Genomic DNA, 22,322 nt, shown 5'->3' on the forward strand with positions numbered 1-22,322 from the left:
TGGCAGCCTGTGGTAGGTGGGTGGCTGGCTGGTACAGGGCCTGTGGATGGCTGGCTGGTACAGGGCCTGTGGGTGGCTGGCTGTCTGGCACCTTGTCTGTGGGTGGCTGTCTGTCTGGCACCCTGTCTGTGGGTGGCTGTCTGTCTGGCACCCTGTCTGTGGGTGGCTGGCTGTCTGGCTTCCTGTCTGTGGGTGGCTGGCTGTCTGGCATCCTGTTGTGGGTGGCTGGCTGTCTGGCACCCTGTTGTGGGTGGCTGGCTGTCTGGCACCCAGTGGTGGGTGGCTGGCTGGCACCCTGTGATGGATTGGTGGCTGGCTGGTACAGTGCCTGTGGCTGGCTGTTACAGGGCCTGTGGGTGACTGGCTGGCTGGCTCGCTGGTACAGTGCCTGTGGCTGGCTGGTACAGGGCCTGTGGATGTGGTTGGCTGGCTGGCACCGGGCTGCTGTGGGTGGGTGTATGGCTGTGATGCACTCCCACAAGACTAGTCCCGACTCCAGAAGAGACTGTCCAAGGTAAGGGAGGCGGCCTAAGAAGGCAGAACGACGTCACAAAAATACTTGCTATATCGGCCAGTTCCTAGGCCGATACCGATATATCGAGGAAAGTGCATATCGGCCCCCGATATATCACCCTTGCCCTAGTTCCTACTTGCTTAAAATTATCTTCATTCTCTGTAAGTTAAGTTAAACCTGGCAGCACACTCTTATAATGTGTAAAGCTGGCCATAGATTACTTTTTTTTTTTTTTTAAAACAGAACTGATTTCCCCATCTACACAAGCGAGCTGAATGGGGGAATCCTCCCTGTTGGGCCATTGTATTCTGACAGCGGAGGAAACACTGATCGGTGCTGCAGCCGATTGGTTTCAGGGTTGATTGAACGAAAACTTATCGATAACCTCGTTCAAGAGGCGTCCATCGTTAGATTGACTCCTGTTGAATGGGAACCGCCATAGATTGTTTGAAATTTGTTCTGTCCCTTCTGAACTGGCTGAATTTCGATCCATCTATGGACAGCTTACGTTGGCAGCAGGTCTTTATAAATTTTAATATTTGGACAGAGTTAAAGAAGATTTCAGATTAAGTTCAGGGGTAAAAGTAGGTTTAAGCATGAACTGCTGTTAGGGTTGCAGGTTGCAAAATAAAATATACATTGTATGTCTATGGTAGTTCCTGCTGAACTGAGTTTTTAGCATTTCTGCATTTTATTTTGCAGGGGTGTTAAAAGTATTATTCTTGTTTACACCATAATGTTACCAGTTCATAGAAAGTACATAAACTACCACGTTTTTTTTTTTTTTCAACATTTTTATTATTTTCTGGATAAGATTTATGCCCCGTACACACGTGCAGATTATCTGAAGACTTTTGTCTGTAGACTTACCAAAACCATATAATATGAGGTCAAACCTAAACACTTTCAATTTGTATGCAATCCGGCAGGCCCTTGCACTACATAGAAAAGGTAAATCTGAAGACAAAAGTATATCAAACAAAACCTATACTTTGTATAAAGGTAAATATAATATTCGTATTAATATTGAGTCATACTCTTAACATATAGTACATCCAGAAAGTATTCACAGCTCTTCACTTTTTCCACATTTTGTTATGTTACAACCTTATCCCAAAGTGGATTAAATTCATTATTTTCTGCAAAATTCTACAAACAATTCCCCATGACAACATGAAAAAAGTTTGTTTGAAATCTTTGCAAATTTACTAAAAATAAAAAAAGAAAAAATGTAATGTACATAAGTATTCACAGCCTTTGCCATGACACTCAAAATTGAGCTCAGTTGCATCCTGTTTCCATTGATCAACCTTGAGATGTTTCTACAACTTGATTGGAGTCCACCTGTGGTAAATTCAATTGATTGGACATCATTTGGAAAGGCACACACCTGTCTATATAAGGTCCCACAATTACCAGTGCATGCCAGAGCAAAAACCAAGCCACGAAGTCAAGGGAAATGTCTGTAGACCTTTGAAACAGGGATTTATAGAGGCACAGATTTGGGGAAGGGTATAGAAATGTTTTTGCCGCATTGAAGGTCCCAATGAGCACAGTGGCCTCCATCACCTGTAAATGAAAAAGTTTGGAACCACCAGGGCTCTTCTAGAGCGAGCTGCCCGGCCAGACTGAGCGACCAGGGAGAAGGGCCTAATTCAGGGAGTTTACCAAGAACCCAATGGTCATTCTGACAGAGTTCAAGTGTTCCTCTGTGGAGAGAGGAGAACCTTCCAGAAGACCAACCATCTCTGCAGCACTTTACCACTCAGGCCTGTATGGTAGAGTAGCCAGACGGAAGCCACTCCTTAGTAAAAGGCCCATGACAGCCTGTCTGGAGTTTACCAAAAGGCACCTGAAGAACTTTCAGACCATGAGAAACAGATTGAGGGAAAGATGAATGCAGCAATGTACAGGGACATCCTTAATGAAAACCTGCTCCAGAGCTCTCTGGACCTTAGACTGAGGTGAAGGTTCATCTGTCAAAAGGACCCTAAGCACACAGCCAATATAACAAAGGAGTGGCTACGGAACAGCTCTGTGAATGTCCTTGAGTGGCCCAGACCTGAACCCGATTGAACATCTCTGTAGAGATCTGAAAATGGCTGTGCACCGACGCTCCCCATCCAACCAGATGGAGCTTCAGAGGTCCTGCAAAGAAGAATGGGAGAAACTGCCCAAAAATAGGTGTGCCAAGACTGGAGACTATAATTGGTGCCAAAGGTACTTCAACAAAGTATTGTGCAAAGGCTGTGAATACTTCTGTACAAGGGATTTTTTTTCCTTTTTCTATATTTAAAAAATTTTGCAAAGATTTCAAACAAACTTCTGGCACGTTGTCATTATGAGGTATTGTTTGTTATATTTTGAGGACAATATTGTTGCACATATTTGGGAAAATCTTTTCATTCCAAAAGTGGGAAAATCTTTTCATTCCAAAAGTTATGTGAACCATTGGAGTAGTTTCCAAGAAAGTTTGTTGAGAATTAAGGGTGTGATAGATTTGTGTTATTCCGGTTCTAATCTGCCCAATGAGTTAGTAAGAAAAGCTTTGCTGTACCATTCGGAATACCTAAACATTGTCATAATTTGTGTTATCTCAGAATTGGACAAAGATCTTTCCATAAAATATTGCCATCTTTTGAAAAAGCAGCTTGTTGTGTTGAACGAGTGGTTAGTTTTATCTAATTTTCAATATATGAATGCACTTTTTAGATCTTTTTTCACCATTGAATGTGAGTAGAGTGGAGTATAGACTGCCCAGGATTTTAGGATGACCTTCTGAGCTGTTAGCAGACCTAACCGTGTCCATATGGAAATTGTAGGTTTATGAATAGGGTTAGAATATTCAAGGATGTCATTGTGTCCAAAAAGTTACAACTGCAGATGTTTAACTATTTGTATTGAAGTGATACCAAAGATATACTTGAGAATTTGTTCCCCGAATGTTGATATCACTGGGCATTCCCAAAAGTGATGAAGAAAAGGATGAAAAGATTTACACCATGATCACAAAGCAACCAATGGATCGTATTTGTTGAATAAGAAGGGAATCAAAGCTTTGTGTATAAGTTTGAATTGTGTTTCCCTCCAAGTTTCGTTAATTAAAAAGGTGGCGGGTCTTAAGATATCCTTTTAGAACAGAGTTTCTTTGAGACTTTAAAATATGGAAATGTAGAGGTGTATATAAATTTGATACGGAATATGCTGAATGTTCAATGGCTTGATCGATGAATGTTGGAAGGGATTGTTGAACATCGCTTAATGTATGACATCAGTTGTCTGAAGATAGTTTCATGGTGAGATGGCAAATCATACCCTGTTGAGATTTCACTGAAGGAGTTGAGTTGAGTTAGGTTTAAAAAAGTTCTGATACCTTTGTAGGACCGTTAGCATTTCAACCAATTTGATATTTTGCAGTGTTAGCTGGTTGGAGATTGAAGCTGAGAGGCCGAGCGCCTGGCCATGAATGTGTCTCTAATCAATAGACTTTATTGGAAGTTTGAGGGCAGATTGTTAAACTTACTGTGAAGTAGTACTGGCAAATTGTAGGAGAGTGCATATCCTGACTCCCAATATATTATTAGTGTAGGTGGATTTTCCCAATAACCTTGTGCAGGGTTAATAACAATACTGCCATAATAGTTTTAATGCATTTATGCCAAGTCATATAAACTTAAAACAACACTGAAATAGTAAGCAGAAAAAAAACACGGGGGACTTTGTTATTGTTATCTGCAACATTGGAACATTACTTGTCACCCCAAATCGTTTGTTTCAGCTAAAGGAGACATTTTAAAGATATGCAATTGACTGCCAGTAGTTTCTAGTCCTTGAGGCTACGTTCACATCTAGGCGTTGCTATTTTATAGGCGTTTTCCAGGCGTTTTGATAGGCGTTTTTACAAGCGTTTTACAGGTAAAACGCCTGTAAAACGCTCTATCGCCTTTCCAGCATTTGCATTAAGTCTTTGGGGCAAAAACTTAATCTGCCCAAAAAGAACCTCATGTACTTTTTGGAGCGTCGGGCGTTTTGCTCAAGGCGTCGGAATGCTCAGATGTGAACAGGGGCCATTGAAATGAATATGATTTGTCTTGTTGGGCGTTTTTTGAGCTGATCCTTAGAACTGAAAAACACCCCAAAACACCTACATGTGAACTTAGCCTTAGAGTTTAGCAGCTGTCCACGCTCTTAGAAAATAGGGGGAGACTGGTCTCCAATTGTCCACAATCCCGATAGGTTGGGATCCAATTGTGTACCAAGCACTTTCCAAAAAGCATAAACATTGAGGCTTTCCTTGGGATAAATGATAGCATGAAATTTGAATTATGTACTGGCAACATCTGCAAATTGTTTAAAGATGGTATCTGAGGATAGGAATATAGGAGCCGCCATTGCTGGCTTGATTTTAAAGGTTCCAACTCCACTCCAGCTAACTCTGAAACTGTTGTTCTGATCATACCCTTACTACCTGTGGAGTCACCAACCTAGAACAGGTATGCAGGGCAATAGTGTAGATTTTTTCAGACTTTAGTGGATGCATGCTTGATGCAGGTCAGTTACAGTTAAAGTGGAACTAAACCCTCCTCTATCATTTTCAGCCAAGGAAGCTGCCATCCTGGCCTCTGTTTGATCTTCAACTGCCACGATGCTGCACATGTGATCAGTTAGGACACAAGCCATTTGATGGTTTGACCATTTGGTTGGGAGCACAACCAATGTGACCATTGCATTCCCAGCATATGCCAGGAATGTAACTGTTTTTTGAAATTGTTAAATTAATGAGTTTATTTTTGCTTTAAGGCTAGATCAGCTTTCTCAGCCAGGGTTCTGTGGAACCTTGGAATTCCTCCAAAAGGTTGCTAGGGGTTCCTTGACCAATGAGCTTCTACCTCTCAGATAAGTAACGACTAAGACCAATTAGCAATGAGCGTTTTTAATTTCTGCAAGGGCGAAATGTCCTCAATGACCACCAATATAAGAAGCATTGTTCCCAGTGACCATCACAATAATGTCCTGTGAAGTTGTAGATATTGAAATCATTGGAAGGGGTTCCCTGAGACTGGAATTTTTTTTTTTTTTTTTTCCGAGGGTTCCTCTGTATTAAAAAGTCTGGTCTAGATCAAATTTGGAAGCCATTTGGTTAAACACTTGTTAAGTGATCTAATTAATCTTTCTTGTTTCAATCAGATGAATCGGAGGATTCTCTTATGGTTGACTGGTTTAAGCTCATCCATGAAAAACAACTTCTTCTGAGACAGGAGTCTGAGCTTAATTACATGTAAGTATCAATCTCTGTTCTCCAGTTCAGTATTGCTTTCTTGGGAGTCTGGCGAGTTAAAAGCTTATGATATTTAAATTGTATGCACAGCTGTTGAAAATAGATATAACTACTGCTCGTGTCAGCAAAGAAAATTAAGTAAAATGATGTAAACAATAAACTCTTTTTTATTGATTGTTTTTCTGGAAGCTATCCCATTGGATCAATAGTAGCAGCAAGGCTTTCTGACCATTAAAGCCCATTTCCAGTTTCTTTCAGTATTCACTTGCCTCTGCTGTGTGGAATAAAAACTTTACTATTCTTAGGTATTCCTTTTCTCATCCTGCTTGTTTAGCAGACATTGCCTTTTTTTTGGGTTGAATGACGCTCTGAGTTTTCCAACCTAATCTGGGGAGCCCAGGCTGTCATGGACACACCCCCTAGCCCCAGGGTCATCCTGCGGCCTGGGCTTACAGTGTACAGCTGCATTGAACACCTCTCATGCATCAAAATGCTGCTACACTGGGGCAACATTTCTAACAGCATTAAAGGAGTTGTAAAGACAGAAGGTTTTTTATGTTAAAGCGGAGTTCCGGGCACAAAATCGACCTAATCAATTTTGTGGCCATCCGCTTGCTCTTCTTCACCTGAAAAGGAATTGGATAGTTAGGATTATTTTTTTCTTTTACTTACCTTGTAATTGTAGAAAGACTCACCTATTTTCCACTTCCTCCCTCTGTGGCCGCGGCCCGCGCCGTCACTTCCGGTTTGCAATGATTCCTGGGAGCTGAACATCATCGCTCCAAGGAATCAATGCGACGGCATCGGCCCCGCTCGTCACTTCCGGTGCGACGCCACATTCCCTGCTAAACAGCTTCTGGGCATGCCCAGAAGCTGTGTAGGAATGCGGCGCCACACCGGAAGTGACGAAAGGGGCCGGTGCAGGCGTATTCTGGGAGAAGAAGACACGGAAAAGGACGCAGAAGAGGATTGCGCCGGCTTCAGCTGCCCACAACAGAGATGACAACGCTGTAGAAGAAATTTTATAAGTGAGTATTTCTTCTTGCAGGTAAGTGCAAACCGGGACAGATCAGAGGCTAGCCCTTGTGGAATGTACTAGCCCTGACTGTCCCGGGGGTATGTTAATTGAAAAAATGTTTTTGTGCCCGGAATTCCGCTTTAATGCATTATATGCATTAGGATAAAAAGCCTTCTGTGTGTAGCAGCCACCTCAGCACCTGAGTCCCATCTCTATATAGTGATGTCCACGAGTCCCTTGGCTGTCCAGGACTGTTCCTCCTGATTGGCTGAGACACAGCCATTGGCTCCCCGCTGTTGTCAATCAAGGTTCGTTAGCCAATCAGGAGAGAGAGGGACTGGGCTGAACAGCAACTCTGTGTCTGAACGGACACACTGAGCTGCAGCTCGGCTCTGGTGCCCCCATAGCAAGCTGCTTGCTGTGGGAGAACTTGACAGGAGGGAGGGGCCAGGAGCAGCAAAGAGGGAGGGAGGGGCCAGGAGCAGCAAAGAGGGACCCAAGAAGAGGAGGATCCAGGCTGCTCTGTGCAAAACCACTGCACAGAGGAGGTAAGTAGAACATGTGTTTTATTTAAAAAAAAAAAAAAAAAAACACAAAACTTTACAATCACTTTAAAACTTGACTATGATAAGACTACATGGAAGTCATTTGAATTTCAGATATGTATGCTTTAAATTGAAATGTTAAATGCAGGTAGGGGTGCAGAAAGGGGAAAGGATTGGGGGGAAGCTGGAGCTGTGCTTTAAAGCTGAACAGGAAACTGGCTGGAAAACTTTAATGTAAATACGTTCCTCATAACTACAAGGAAATAAATACAAATGCCTTTGCAACCCACATATTACCTTGTAAAAGGAGCAGTGACACCACCGCCCTGCTGCACAAAGCTTGTGCAGAGAGCAGAATTGCGGAAGGGACCCAGCAGGCCTTACCCAATACAGGATGCCTGCAGAAACTACAGGAGGGGGCGGAGATAAGACCAGTCACCCTGCACAAACAGAGAGACCAGCAGTGACCAGTCTTTATTATAGGAAACTCCTGCACAGAGGTCTCACACTGGATTACTGCACAGATCTGGAAAAAATACACAAAGCACAGCAAGATTCAAGTAAGAAAACAAACCTCTTGTGCTTACCCAATATGGAGTTCAGCTTTAAGACAACAGGAGGTCCTTTGGCATCATGTTAGACACTTTGCAAATTATGACATCCAATTGTTTGGTGTGTGGTTAACAGAGGAGCTTTTCTTTCCAATATTTTTATTAGTCATATTCCAAAAGTAATACAAAGGAGTCACAATCTATTACATATATCTTGATACAGAGGTTTTGCTGTACAGTCGAGATGTAGAAAGCGAAAAAAGGAACATTCATAACCTTCCCAAAGTTCAATAAAGAAAAAGTATTAAACCAAGGACTCTAGGGTATCCGTACATTAACACTAGCCTGTTGTTCCGCCAACCTAGTAGTTAATAGGCTACAAAAGGGACCAATATATCACTGTTCAGCCTGCCAGGCCACCCCCTAGTCCAGAAAAAATAGCTCAAGTGCAGAGGACTTTTCTAACCTCTCAATCCCGTAATAGACCTATCTATTAACTCTTAGAAAACAATGTCTTTATGGTACTAATATATATATATATATATATATATATATATATATATATATATATATATATATATATATATATATATATATATATAGGGTTAGTCCAAAAGTAATATATCCGTTATGAGCCTGTTATGAGCAGACCCTGCTAGGCTTAATGAACTGGTTTATTGCATTTCCTGGAAACGCCAGTTTTAGATAATTATCTGTGCTTAAATCTAAAGGTGAACTCACATTGGTTTGTAATAAAGTGTTCCCAGGCACACTCCACTTCTAACCAGGCCAGCGATCCGTTTCACTACACAGCTCTCTATGGTGAGGACTATGCTCCGGCATGGTTTGCAAACTGTACTGGATCACAAGTAAACCGCACCCAGGGCCACCTGTTCCAAGTGGTGACAGGTGTGATATGCTTAACTGGCCCCAATGTGGCTTGGAGTAGAGATGCACTGAAATGTCGGCAGCCGAAACATATCGGCCAAAAATGCTGTTCGCATATTGACTATAAAAGAAAAAGGTGCTTATAATGGCATTGAAAATGCACGCGACTTTGGCGCATTTTTACAGCGACTTTACAGTGAATTTACTATGCTATGGTGTGTTTTTCATAGGTCATGTGACTTGAAAACCACACGGGACGACAGATACCATAAACACAGTGGGTGATTAAGCTTCTCAGCCTCTACCGAAATAGGAGCTTTAGGGCAGACTCAGACTGTTGGGGGTGCATTTTTTAAAAAGTTGTCAGCACACTGCATTTAAGGATTTACTGGTACTGCACAGTTCTTCTTAATGCAACGCACAAATGGTTCTCATGTGTTTTGTGCAATGTGCTGGCTAGGTGTTGGGTGCCATTCAGAATGAATGATGATGCATTATAGTTACAAACAGAAACGTGTTGCAGCAAAGTTACATCAATCCACAAATGTGAATGGAGCCTTAAGCCTAGTACACACCACTAGTTCTTTTTTGATCAACCCAGCAAAACCAGTTGAATGAAAAAAAACTTGACCGCTCTAGTCAGAGCTGCTGTACTATCAATCCGATGTTAGTACAGCGATTTCCCCTGCTGTTCTATTGTGTTCTGAAATGGGGACACTGGGAGCTGGTCAGCCGCTGGTTTTCCAGCATGCTCGTCTGACAGAAGCCGGACGAATGGCCTGTGTTCACTAGGATTTAGGCCAGCCATACTTGGAGCAAATTAGCTTGATTCCCCCAACAATACAGACTATGTTGATGCGGGAATCCCTCTGGCCGGGCCATTGTCTTCTACCGGTGGTGGAAGCCACCCCTGCTGGGAGAGGACAGTGATTGTTCTTAGTGGTTATACAAGCTGCTAGCGATAATCGCAAGAGAATCCTGCAGGCTGGTTGTACCTAAGTTTATCAATGTAAAAACTTGGTACATTCAGCCTGCCCATTAACGGTTTGAACTTTGGCCGGTTCCTGCTGAACCAGCCGAGATCCAAAATGTGTGTGGCCGACATTAGAGAGAGCCAACCAATCACATACTGGGCTATTCTGCCTGTTTCACTTCTATATGCAACACAGGAAGAGCAGGATTTGCCCACTGGTAATGCCAGTATCACTGGCTCATAGAGCAGGCTTTAACATCGTGGCATTGCTCTTAGTTGGGCTTTTTGAAGAAATGGTGGAGATACCAAATTTCACATGTGCTCTGTGGTGCATGAAAGATACATTAAGCCTCAATTCACTTTATGAACTGCATGTGAATTGCGCAGGAACCGCACTGCATTTCTGTTCAATTCACATGCTATTCAGTGCGATGCGATTTGAGCCCATACATTTTGAATGGGCCCAAATTGCACTGCATTGCACCAAATTCATGCATGCACCAATTTCGGAACCACACTGCAGCTAGATCGCATGGTTATTTTGTATCATGCGAACTGATATGATCCAGTGCAGGCAAACTGGGGTGTCATTAAGGATGCACTATCACCCACTGCAGATTGCAAGGGCAGTACCATTTAAGTGCAGAGCGGGAAATGCACACGGAACACGAGATTTCCCGTACTGCATAATTGTGAGTCTTAACAAAAGATGTCCCTGTCCGCTGGCCCCTCAATGCGGCAAAGTCGGCCTGTATTTTTAGCAGCGGCATAGCCCCAAAGCATGATGTTTCCACCTCCCTGTTTGCCTGTAGGGATGGTGTTCTTAAGGTCACAGTCAGCATTTTTCTTCCTCCAAACACGGCGAGTCGAGTTAATGCCAAAGAGCTCAATTTTGGTCTCATCTGACCACAGCACTTTCTCTCAATCCTTCTCTCAAGATGTTCATTGGCAAACTTCAGACAGGCCTGTACATGTGCCTTCTTGAGGAGGGGGACCTTGTGGGGGCTGCAGGATTTCAATTCATGGCGGCGTATTGTGTTACCAGTGGTTTGTTTGGTGACTGTGGTCCCAACTGCCTTGAGATCATTCACAGGCTTCTCCCATATAGTTCTGGGCTGATCCTTCACTTTTCTTATGATCATCCTAAAGGGCCATACACACTATAAGATTTTCTGAAGACTTTTTCCTTCAGATTTACCTTTTCTATGTAGTGCAAGGGCCTGCCAGATTGTATACAAATTGAAAGTGTTTAGGTTTGACCTCATATTATCTGGTTTTGGTAAATCTAAAGGAAAAAGTCTTCAGAAAATCTTATAGTGTGTATGGCCCATTACCCCATGAGGCGAAATCTTGCATGGAGCTCCAGACCAAGGGCGATTGATGGTTATTTTGTATTTCTTCCATTTTCAAATACCGTATTTATCGGCGTATAACACGCACTTTTTCCTCCTAAAAAAGCACAGAGAGGTAGAAGGGGGCGGGCGGCGCCGAGGAGAAGGAAGGACGCGCTGTCATCGGAAGTCCCGCCTCCTATGCCGACTTCAATCATAGGCGCCGGGACTTCCGATGAGAGCGCATCCTTCCTTCTCCTCGGCGCCGCCCGCCCCCTTCTACCTCTCGGCGCCGCCCGCCCCCTTCTACCTCTCGGTGCTGCTTTCTGGACATTTTTAAAGCGATGTGTATAGTGGCGCCGGCGAGGCTGCAATTATGGGCGCTGGCGAGGCTGCATGTATGGGCACTGGCAAAGGCTGCATGTATGGGCACTGGCAAAGGCTGCATGTATGGGCACTGGCAAAGGCTGCATGTATGGGCACTGGCGATGGCGAGGCTGCAATTATGGGCACTGGCGAGGCTGCAATTATGGGCACCTGCGAAGGCTGCATGTATGGGCACTGGCGCTGGTGAAGCTGCAATTATAGGGACTGGTGCTGGCGAGGCTGCAATTATGGGCACTGGCGCTGGCGAGGCTGCATGTATGGGCACTGGCGAGGCTGCATGTATGGGCACTGGCAAGGCTGCATGTATGGGTACTGCAGTGACGAGGCTGCATTTAAGGACACTGCGCTGATGAGGCTGCATTTGTGGGCACTGGTAAGACTACATTTAATTTAAAAAAAATGTTCCGAGTTCAAAGCTGTTTATTTTAAATTTCAGCTTTTTTCCTGAAATTTCTGCCCTAAAATTTAGGTGCATGTTATACGCCGGCGCGTGTTGTTATACACCGATAAATACGGTAATTGTTTCAACAGTTGTCTCCTTCCCAACAAGCTTCTTGCTGTTGGTCTTGTAGCCCATTCCAGCCTTGTGCAGGTCTACAATCTTGTCCCTGAAGTCCTTTGACAGCTCTTTGGTCTTGCCCATGATGGTGGGCTTGAATGGAAGAAAGGGATCCTATGGACAGGTGTCTTTTAAACACATAACGAGTTAGGACTAATCTGTGTACCACATGAGCACATGATACTGTAGCCAGTCTGTGGGAACCAGAATTATTGTTGATTGTTAGGGGATCAAATACTTATTTTACTCACTGAACTGAAACTCAATTTACAGCATTTTGCATTGTGTTTTTTTGGATTTTTGGTTGATATTCTGTCTCTATCATTTAAAATACACCTATGATAAAAATGATAGACCCTTCATTTTTTTGTAAGTGAGCAAACTTACAAAATCTGCAGGAGATCAAATCGTTATTTTCCCCACTGCAAAATGCCAGTAAATAATCAGCCCCAACCTGCCATAGACTTTAACAGGCTTCTTGCAGTGGGGATGGATGCTGCACCTGTCCCTCCCAGGCACTCTCAAACACCAGGAGAGACTCACTGCAGCTGGATGGCCCCGTCTACAAGAGGCCCAGGGAATGGGACACAGCAAGACCGTATAGTGCCAAAAACAAATTGATGTAGAAAATAGGAGTCAAGGCAGAACATTCAAAGATAGTAAAATGTTATATTTATATCAGGAATCATTGGAAACTTGTACTGACCTGTATTTATTGATCACAATACTTTTTGTTCATGAACCTTTATAAAGCTGGTCTGTACATCGCCCTAGGCTCTGTGCTGTGCAATGCCATCCACTCGTACAGGCCTGGACTCGAAGGTTTTATTACAGTCTGTTGCTGGTTTTAGGAATTGTTTGGTCTAGATTTTCTGATGGGATACACTTGAAAGACATATCCAGTGTAACAATGTTTTGGTGCTTCTTGAAGGGCCCTGGAAATCAGCAGTGGGAAGGGAGTGTGTGTTTGTTGGCAGGCACTTGGCTTTGTAAACAAGCCCTGATTTGAAAGAAAGTAGCTTGGCTGGCTCTCAGCATTTGTACAATGTACACAGACTTCTAATGGTTTTGTCAATGTTTTCCAGATCCAAACAGCAGGCTCTGGAGGAAAAACAGCAGAATGTGGAGACTGAGCTGCGTAATCTGATGAGCAAGCCAGGTGAGACTAAAGGAACCCTGATCTGGTGTGACATGGCCTAAGGGAACATGCAAGGGCTTGTGAGTAACCATAGTGAAGTATAGTGAGAAGACATAGGTTATGTTAGAAGCACAGAAGCTCTGCCATAATCTGATCTTCTGAATGGCCACGCCGCGGAAAAGAATTACTGATATGGGAGTGTCTCTTCATAGAAGAATGAATAGAAAGACAGATTAGCTTCAGAATTCCGTATGACCAGCACCACACCTCCAAAACAGCGGTGGCTGCATTGTTCACTTAGCAAAAGTTTAATTTTTTGATCCGTAAGTACTTCTGAGTGACTTTTATAGCTTAGATGCAGATTTTTTTTTTATGTATTTTATGATTTGTATAACACTGATACCATATAAAGTGTTAGGCCAGCCATACACGGTTCGAATCTCTGTCAGTTAGTTGAGCAGGAACTGGCCGAGATTCAAATAATTAATGGGCAGGCTGAATGTCCCAAGTTGATCGATCAATCAACTTGGGTACAACTAACCTGCCAGATTTGCTTGCGTTTTTATCACAAGCAGCTACTATAGCCACTAGCGATAATTACTGGCTTCTCCCACTAGGAGAAGACAATGTCTCAGAAGGAGGGATTCCCCAGTCAACACTGTCTATGTATGTCTATGTCTTGTGAATTTCTTTCAGGTTGCAGGAAAGAAATTTACACCGACTATGGCCTGCCTTAGTTCACCTTTACAGAAAAATATGTAAAGGTGAACAAACACTGTACACTTCCCCGGTACCAACTATATTTGCCTCTGGAGATTGTGAGCTTTCAGGGCTCCCACAGCCATTTCAGCAGTCCAGGAATTTGAAATCCTTTCTCTTCTCCCTCTTCTCTGTACAATGCTTCTGGGACAGAATAGATTGATTTTGATTGATCAGTGCCATGTGAATTGATCTGGTCTGCCCCGGAAGCGGTGCACAGATAAGAGGGAGAAGAGTGGAGATTTGAAACGGAATCACTGAAGAATGATCACTGATCACTGAAGAAATTATAACAAGTGGCGCAAGGCTGATAGCACTACATTAAAAGGTAGTCCATATAGTAGCCCTTAGGGCTATCATGAAAGTCTTAGATAAAATCAGGGAACAGTCCATACACTCAAGGCCAGCCTATTAGGTAGCGTAAGCAATCTCCAGACATAAAACAAAAGCAAAGAGAAAAACAGGCACCTCTGAGTAAAGACTGTAGTTTTAATTGGCAAACAATAGTAAAAACTTACATCAAGGTAAGTGATAGTAGGCAAGGTAGGTCATTCCGGTGTCCATGTGGAGGCTGGGGGCTTGGAGTCACCGCTCAGGGTCTGTTGTCATCTCAGTTCTTCCTGTTCCTGTCTGGTAGGAAATGGAGAGGTGTCACGGGCGTGAAACTGAGGCTTGGACCGCAGGATGGAGTGCAGGGTGACCGTGTAGGCCATCCAAAGGATCTTCCGGCGTGATGACGACGCGTTTCCGAGCATGCGCACTGCAATGGAATACCAGCGCGCGCTCTTTTGTCAAGTCAGGTTGACAAAGGAGTGCGCGCTAGTATTCCACTGCAATGCGCATGCTCAGAAACGTGTCATCATCACGCTGGAAGATCCTGTGGTTGGCTTACACGGTCACCCTGCACTCCATCCTGTGGTCCAAGCCTCAGTTTTACGCCCGTGACACCTCTCCATTTCCTGCCGGACAGGAACAGGAAGAACTGAGATGACAACAGACCCTGAGCGGTGACTCCAAGCCCCCAGCCTCCACACGGACCCTGGAAGGACCTACCTTGCCTACTATCACTTACCTTGATGTAAGTTTTTACTATTGTTTGCCATTTAAAACTACAGTCTTTACTCAGAGGCGCCTGTTTTTCTCTTTGCATTTAAATCACTGGACTGCTGGACCTGCTGTGGGAGCCCTGACCTCTCAGAATTGCCAGAGGTAATGACAATGGGGACTTCAATGTGTTAGTTCACCTTTACATTTGTTCTGTAGAGGTTAACTAACCCTTTAAAGGAGCTGTACAGCCAAAGCTCTTTTGGCTGTACTGCTACTGTGGATCACAGGAGTGCAGTTCTTGCTGCACTCCCGTAACCCATTTTCAGCAAAGAGTGGGCTGATGTCCGCTCTTTGCGGACGCCACAGAGCCGGTACCCAGCTCAGCCTTTCACTGAGCCGCTGAGAGCCTGAGCCAGCCACTCCCGCCACCTCCACAGCCCTGCGTTACAATGAGCAAGGAGGGGGCAGAGCAGAGAACTGCTGACTGACAGCAGCTCTCTGCTCACAAAGCTGTGAGAATCGAGTGATCGGCTGTGTCTGATCGGTTAGTTCTCAGTGTTTTAGATGCTGGGGGACAGATGCAGCATCGGATCCACCTAGGGTAAGTATGAATCTAAAAAAAACCCCGAAAAATAAAAATATACATCTATTTAAAGTGTGTGTAAAAGTAGAGCATCAAAACACAGAAACCTGTACAGTAGTTGTTTACTTTCCCCATAGCTTTGGGTTCTGTATCCTATACTTACTTTCATGTCTTTTCCAGAGCATCTGAAATCTCCAAGAGACAAAAAGAGAGAGAGTGAGCTTCTCGAAAAATACTTGGTCATTGTGAACGATCGCAGTGAGATTATTGAATGCCTGGATGAAGATCGAATACGGTGAGAAGTTTTCCCTATCCTGCACAAAAATGCACTCTTTTTTTCCATTTACTACAGCTTGTAACCCTGAAATCAAGTGACATTTGGGTGATTGGTAGTGACCATGACCATGATGTTGCCTCCACCCATAGACTGCTGTGAGAGTGGAGCAGAGTGTGAAGTTGGAACAATTCAGTAATCGATGCTACCGCTAGTCTTAGTACTGGCAGTGTTGTATCGCAGTAATCTGGCATTCAGTGTCACTAAGTCTCTATACATCTAGTAGAAGGTTTTAAGTTGTTTGCAGATGGATTAGTATTGAATCTGAAAGAAATTGTAAATTTATTGGCTAGCAAAGTTAGAAATGTGCAGCCCTTAAGAGGAATCAGAGTTCATTTTTGACCAAGGAGGGGTGGAAGTGAGGAGCTGCTTAAATCCATAGCCTCTGAAAAAAGCAATAGTTGGTTGAGCCTTATGGCTAGAAATCTGCTGCTCACTACAAAGTGGTGGACCCTCCTAGACAAAGGGGTCACCCAAATTGTAAAACTCCCAAATAATTGAACAAAAAAAAAAGTTCATATACAATTGTCTCAAAAGTCCAAAGCATCCTATATTCTCTTCACAAATCGCAACAGGAAAGCAAAATTCAGCCAACGTCTTTCAGGGATTTTCTTCATCAGGAATTGAAAGTAATGTTACATAAAGAATGCTTGGACTCAAAAGGGTTTTAAAGTATTTATAGATACTGTATAACATCAAGTATTTACACCAGCAAGTTATTGCAGCGTCTGCATTACCTGCTGGTGCAATACTTGATGTTATATTTAACTGTAAGTATCCATGATTAGCCCTTTTGTTGCCCTGACTGCTCTGCATAGATATATGTGGACTGTAATTGTTTTTTAGGGCTTACTGCCATTTATCATAGTTCATAGCACTTCCTTATTGGGAATAAACCATTTCACAGGCATCCAAAGCCAGGTAATGAAAAGCTTTAGACAGGGCTGGATTTTCCAATAGGCATAGTAGTTCTCTGAATTTACAGTAGGCTTCATTTTTCAATTCTGCCTGGAAGGTGAAAGCTTGACTATATGACTGCTGGCCGCTATTAAAGGTGTTATATGGTCTGAATGTTTTTTTTTTTGCCTTAAAGCAGAACTATAGGCAAGACTTTTTTTTTTTTTTTTCGTTTTGGATAGATTAAGGGAGGGTTATAACCTCTGTCAGATTTTTTTTCCGCTGTGTCTCATTGGGGAGATTTACCTTCACTTCCTGTCCCATAACCAAACTGGAAGTGAGAGGAAATTCCTGCAAATTAGGGAATGCCTTGGGGCCACACAGGTCACCAGAACTAGTATACCCATTAGAAAATGTCACCTCTATTACTTTTCTAGTGATAGTCCAATATTTAGGATTTTCTTTTACTTCACTTTCAATGATAATGGTAAACAGGATAAACAGAAAGGGTGAATCTCCCTAACAGGGGCACAGGCAGCAATAAAAGCCAAATAGTTGTTCTATTCCTTCTGCACTTTATCCAAAACTTAAAAATAAAAGTTTTGAACTTAAAGTATAACTAAAGCTTTTGGATAGAATGTAGAAGGATTAGAATTCTTGTCAGTTTTTATTACGGTCTGTGCCCCATTAAGAAGGTTCACCCTCTCTATTGGTCCTGTTTACCATTTTCATTGAAAGTAAAAGAAAATCCCAGATTTCGGGTTGTCCCCAGAAAAGTAATAGAGGGGAAATCTTCCATTAGATACACTAGTTCTGGTGACCTGGGTGTCCACAAAGAATTCCCTTAATGTGCAAGTATTTCTTCTCACTTCCTGGTTGGCTATGGGACAGAAAGTGAAGAAAGATCTCTGTAATGTGACACAGATGGTTAAAAGAAATCTGACGGTTATAACCCTCACTTGCTCTACGCAAAATAAAAAAAAAGGTTTTGCCTATAGTTCTACTTTAAGTTATACTTTAGGGCATTCCCTGCATTAAGGTAAAACAACTCCCCACTTACCTGACTTTCTCACCAATCCCAGCTGCAGCGCCACACTTCATGGTCACACAGGAGACACTGAGGGCAGCGGGGGTCATAGGTTCCTGCTGCTGTCAGTCAAACTCTTGTGAGGAGGGGGTGGATGCTTGACTTACTGGCGCTGTTTGGGTCTATGGATGCAATGTGCCCAGCTCGAGAGCGCCCCCGCATGGGTGCCCCCTCAGCACACAGCTTGCTGAGGGGGCACCTGGGGGAAAGCAGGAGATGACAGCACCGGTGAGGGATCGCCAATCCCAGCTGCAGCGCCACACTTCCTGGTCACACAGGAGACACTGAGGGCAGCCGGGGTCATAGGTTCCTGCTGCTGTCAGTCAAACTCTTTTGAGGAGGGGGTGGATGCTTAACTTACTGGTGCTGTGTGGGTCTATGGATACAATGAGCCCAGCTCGAGAGTGCCCCCGTATGGGTGCCCCCTTAGCACACGGCTTGCTGAGGGGGCACCTGGGGGAAAGTGGGAGAGGACAGCACCGGTGAGCAATCCTCAATCCCAGCTGCAGTGCCACACTTCCTGGTCACAGAGGAGACACTGTGGGCAATGGGGGTCATAGGTTCCTGCTGCTGTCAGTCAAACTCTTGTTAGGAGGGGGTGGATGCTTGACTTACTGGCGCTGTGTGGGTCTATGGATACAATGAGCCCAGCTCGAGAGTGCCCCCGTATGGGTGCCCCCTTAGCACACGGCTTGCTGAGGGGGCACCTTGGGGAAAGCGCGAGAGGACAGCACCGGTGAGGGATCGCCAATCCCAGCTGCAGTGCCACGCTTCCTGGTCACAGGGGAGACACTGAGGGCAACGGGGGTCATAGGTTCCTTCTGCTGTCAGTCAAACTCTTGTTAGGAGGGGGTGGATGCTTGACTTTCTGGCGCTGTGTGGGTCTATGGATGCAATGAGCCCAGCTTGAGGGTGCCCCCTCAGCACACGGCTTGCTGAGGGGGAACCTGGGGGAAAGAAGAAGAGGACAGCACCAGTTGGGGATCGCCGAAGAGGAGTTACGGCACCACAGTGAGCAGTACCATTGCACAGAGCAGGTTAAACATCAACATCATTTTTATTTTCAAAAAAGAAAAATATCCTTCACTTTAAATGCCCCTTAGAAAATCTGTAGCTCCCCTCCCTTTCCTGGCTCCATGTCTCTTGTGATCTGCTGTGTTCACCGAACCAATACCAGATGCAGTAGCAGGCTTTTCTGGCCAACCAGCAAAGACAAGTTGGTGGTGAAATAGGTGGCTCTTGCACCATAGATCAGCATGCCGACCATCTGTCTGTTAGTCAGCACATCTTGTTGGAGCATGCCCTGCGACCTCTGGACTAGACGCACTCTATTAAAGAAACATTCTCTAAATCTTTACATGCCGACACAGCAGGGTTTAGAATTTTAAATTCTCAAAATTACAATTTATTTGCCCGGTTAATTTGTAATGTCTGTAATGGCAGTGGATATTCTTCGAGTGCACTTGACCATTAAATTTTAAATGATGGTGGTTTTTCATTCTGAAGGTGAACTAGTTTCTCTTTCAGTGTCTCTGACTCTCTGAATTGTTATTTACCAGGAAAATAAAAAGTGTCCAGTAAAACCAGAACAACAAGTTATGGGCCGGCTTCTCCTATTGTGTTTTATTGGAGTACTTCTAAATAGCGGCAAACTGAATTTATTGGGGGCGATTTACATCCTCATTTAGTACATCCCCACTTAGCCCAGTCATCCTGTTTGCATATAGTTGGATGTTTAGAGGAAGTTAAAAGAGCAGGAATTTGCTTTGCAGATGATTGATTTGAATAGAAATTCACAGAAGTATGTAAACAATGTACTTTTTAGTAATTCAGTCTTGTTGCATGATCTTTATCAGCCAGGCTTTTGTAAGATTTGTTGTCATCGGTGAACTAAAAAAAGATCTTGCAGCATTTAGACTTTTTTTTATTTTTTTTTTATTTTAAACAAAGTGTAAATATAAGCTATATGCTTGTGACCCCCATGTAAAATGATTGCAACCTCTGTATTACAAGGCACACTGTATCATGAACCCTGTAGCAGATCCTCAGTAAAAACTTTTAGGGAACTCTTAAAGCTGACTCCTGCATATTTAACATATCAAGACATTTCTTATTAAAAAAATAAAAAAAAAAATAAAAAAATGTATACAATCCTTTTACCCAAGGCTTTTCTTGCTGGTGCATTGGTGTCACCAGTCATTGCTTGTCTCCAGTAATGGTGGCTTTGAGTGGCTCTTATTACAGCACAGGACGTCACTTGTGTAATGACATACAAGAAAACCTTGGATTGAGAGTAACTTGGTTTGAGAGCGTTTTGCAAGACAATCAAAATTTCTTTATAAATTTTGACTTGATAAATAAGCGATGTCTTGATATACGAGTAGCGTCATGTCACAACTGAGTATAAAAAAGAAGAGAGTTGCCTCAAAGTGTAGCAATATGGTTACATCTAATGAAGGTACAATATTTAACAATTCACATGGTTGATGATTAAAACAGGCACATCTAAGAATGCAGGTATCCGGGGTAAAGATGTCCACATAGACTGTCCTCCACACCGCCCTCAACGTCATCCCTTTCACATGCTGCAAGCCTCGCTTTCAGGTCGCTCTACTGCAGGGTAGTCCTCCCAGTCACTGGACTGCAGACTGGCGGTGGTGTGGAGGACGGTCTATGTGGACAGCTTTACCCCGGGTGCCTGCATACTTAGATGTGCCTCTTTTAATCATCAACCATGTGGGTTGCTAAATGTTGTGCCTTCATTAAATGTAACCATATTGCTACACTTAGAGGTGCCTCTCTTCTCTTTTATACTCTGTAGCTCCAGCTGGATTTTGCTTCTAATCCCCCTGTGTAAGCTGCTGATACCCTACCTATCACATTGCTATAATCTTTTTATATGGACTACAAACTGAAGGATTTATGAATGAATGGTTGTGGAACGAATCATCTGAGTTTCCATTATTTCTTATGGGGAAATTTGCTTTGACATATGAGTGCTTTTGATTACAAGCATGTTTCTGGAACAAATTATGCTCGCACTCCAAGGTTTTACTGCAACATTTTGTGCTGAAGTACTATAAACCCAAGCCAATGTCTTCGGGGAGACCATGACATCTTTGGCTCAGAGGAAATGAGTTCAATGAGGCTGGCCTTCATTCAACCCAAAGAAGGAGGAGCTCCATCTAGTAGTGTAGAGGAGTTTCCTCTGGGGGAACAGCACCAGACTGAAGGTGAGTATTGCAACAAAAGCGCCTTATTCTTTTAACCTCTCACCACTTTTATCTCGAGCAAAAAAAAAAAATTGCCTTTAGATACATTTTAATGCATTATCTGACACTAGTAAGATGATTCAGGGAATGAATATATGCTTGTTTTTGTTACAGGGAAAAGGAAGAGGATGAAATGATGGAAAATATGATCAAAAAACATTCAGGTGCGTGTTACCTGCTCGTCATTAACTAGAAGCCATGTGTTGGTGTATGATGTATTTCTTTTAGATGGCAATAAACACAATATAGTATGTTTTATGTTTAGGCCTCATGCACATGGGCTCCTGGGGCTGTAAAACATAAAGTTTGGGCATATTTCCCCACCTGTGAACCACAAGTGCGGCTTACACCCGCCCATAGAAATAAATGGCTGTATGTGGGTACACATTGGTACCTGCATGAACACACGCACGTGTACGGATATACGACCCTGAACGCAAACAGTGTCCAGGATTGTACATCTGTATGCATGTGCATGTTTTAGGCAACTGTGGTGTGTAGCCATTGATTACTATAGGTGGCTTTATCCAGCACCTATGGCTGCTGGGAGGGGAATCATGCTAAATTGTATGTTATGCGGTCCCAGACACCCATGTGAATGAGGCCTTACATGCTAGTTTACAGGACCATGCTAAAACTAGAGATATGCACCATATGTGTTGGTTAAGTGTCTGCCAATAATAGTGAATAAAAAGAACACTGTGGGATTTCCCAACAAGGGGCCAGATTAAAAATGAGGCTACTGCTATAACGTTATCTATTATCAGAAGTTATTGCTGCCAAATAACACATGAGGCTCGATTCACTGAGATAAATGTGTTATTATAACACCACTACTTGTATTATTTCATGATCATTTTCTCATAAAAATGTTCAACTGACAAACCTCAATGTCACCAAGATGTGTCATTTTTATTTTCTCATGTGAAAAGCCCTATTTTCTCGCAGATTGTTTGTTTTTATCTCATGGAGTTGTTTTTTATCACCACATCAAATGCTCCTTTTTCCTTCACTCTCCCATTAACAGCTATTGAGGCTGCCAGGTATCAGCACCCTAAAACTGGTGTTATTTTAAGCCCTTCCTACCGCCACCCCCTGGCCCTTTGGACGAAGTTACATTAGAATGCGGTGTGGGAAACCCACGTTCCATGCACATTTCCC

At 43.4% G+C, this 22,322-nt stretch overlaps 1 protein-coding gene across 1 annotated transcript in view; it reads left to right on the plus strand.

Moving 5' to 3' along the window:
- Positions 1–22,322, plus strand: part of MICALL2 (MICAL like 2) — a 160,798-nt gene that overhangs the window by 135,306 nt on the left and 3,170 nt on the right. Inside the window, exons 14-17 of the mRNA XM_082261698.1 lie at positions 5,702–5,792; positions 13,130–13,203; positions 15,752–15,866; positions 21,276–21,325. Of these exons, the coding sequence (XP_082117824.1) occupies positions 5,702–5,792; positions 13,130–13,203; positions 15,752–15,866; positions 21,276–21,325 (330 nt within the window). The remainder of the gene's footprint in view (positions 1–5,701; positions 5,793–13,129; positions 13,204–15,751; positions 15,867–21,275; positions 21,326–22,322) is intronic.

This window comes from Pelophylax lessonae, assembly GCF_965119305.1.
Source record: "Pelophylax lessonae genome assembly, chromosome: 6".
NCBI lineage: Eukaryota > Metazoa > Chordata > Amphibia > Anura > Ranidae > Pelophylax > Pelophylax lessonae.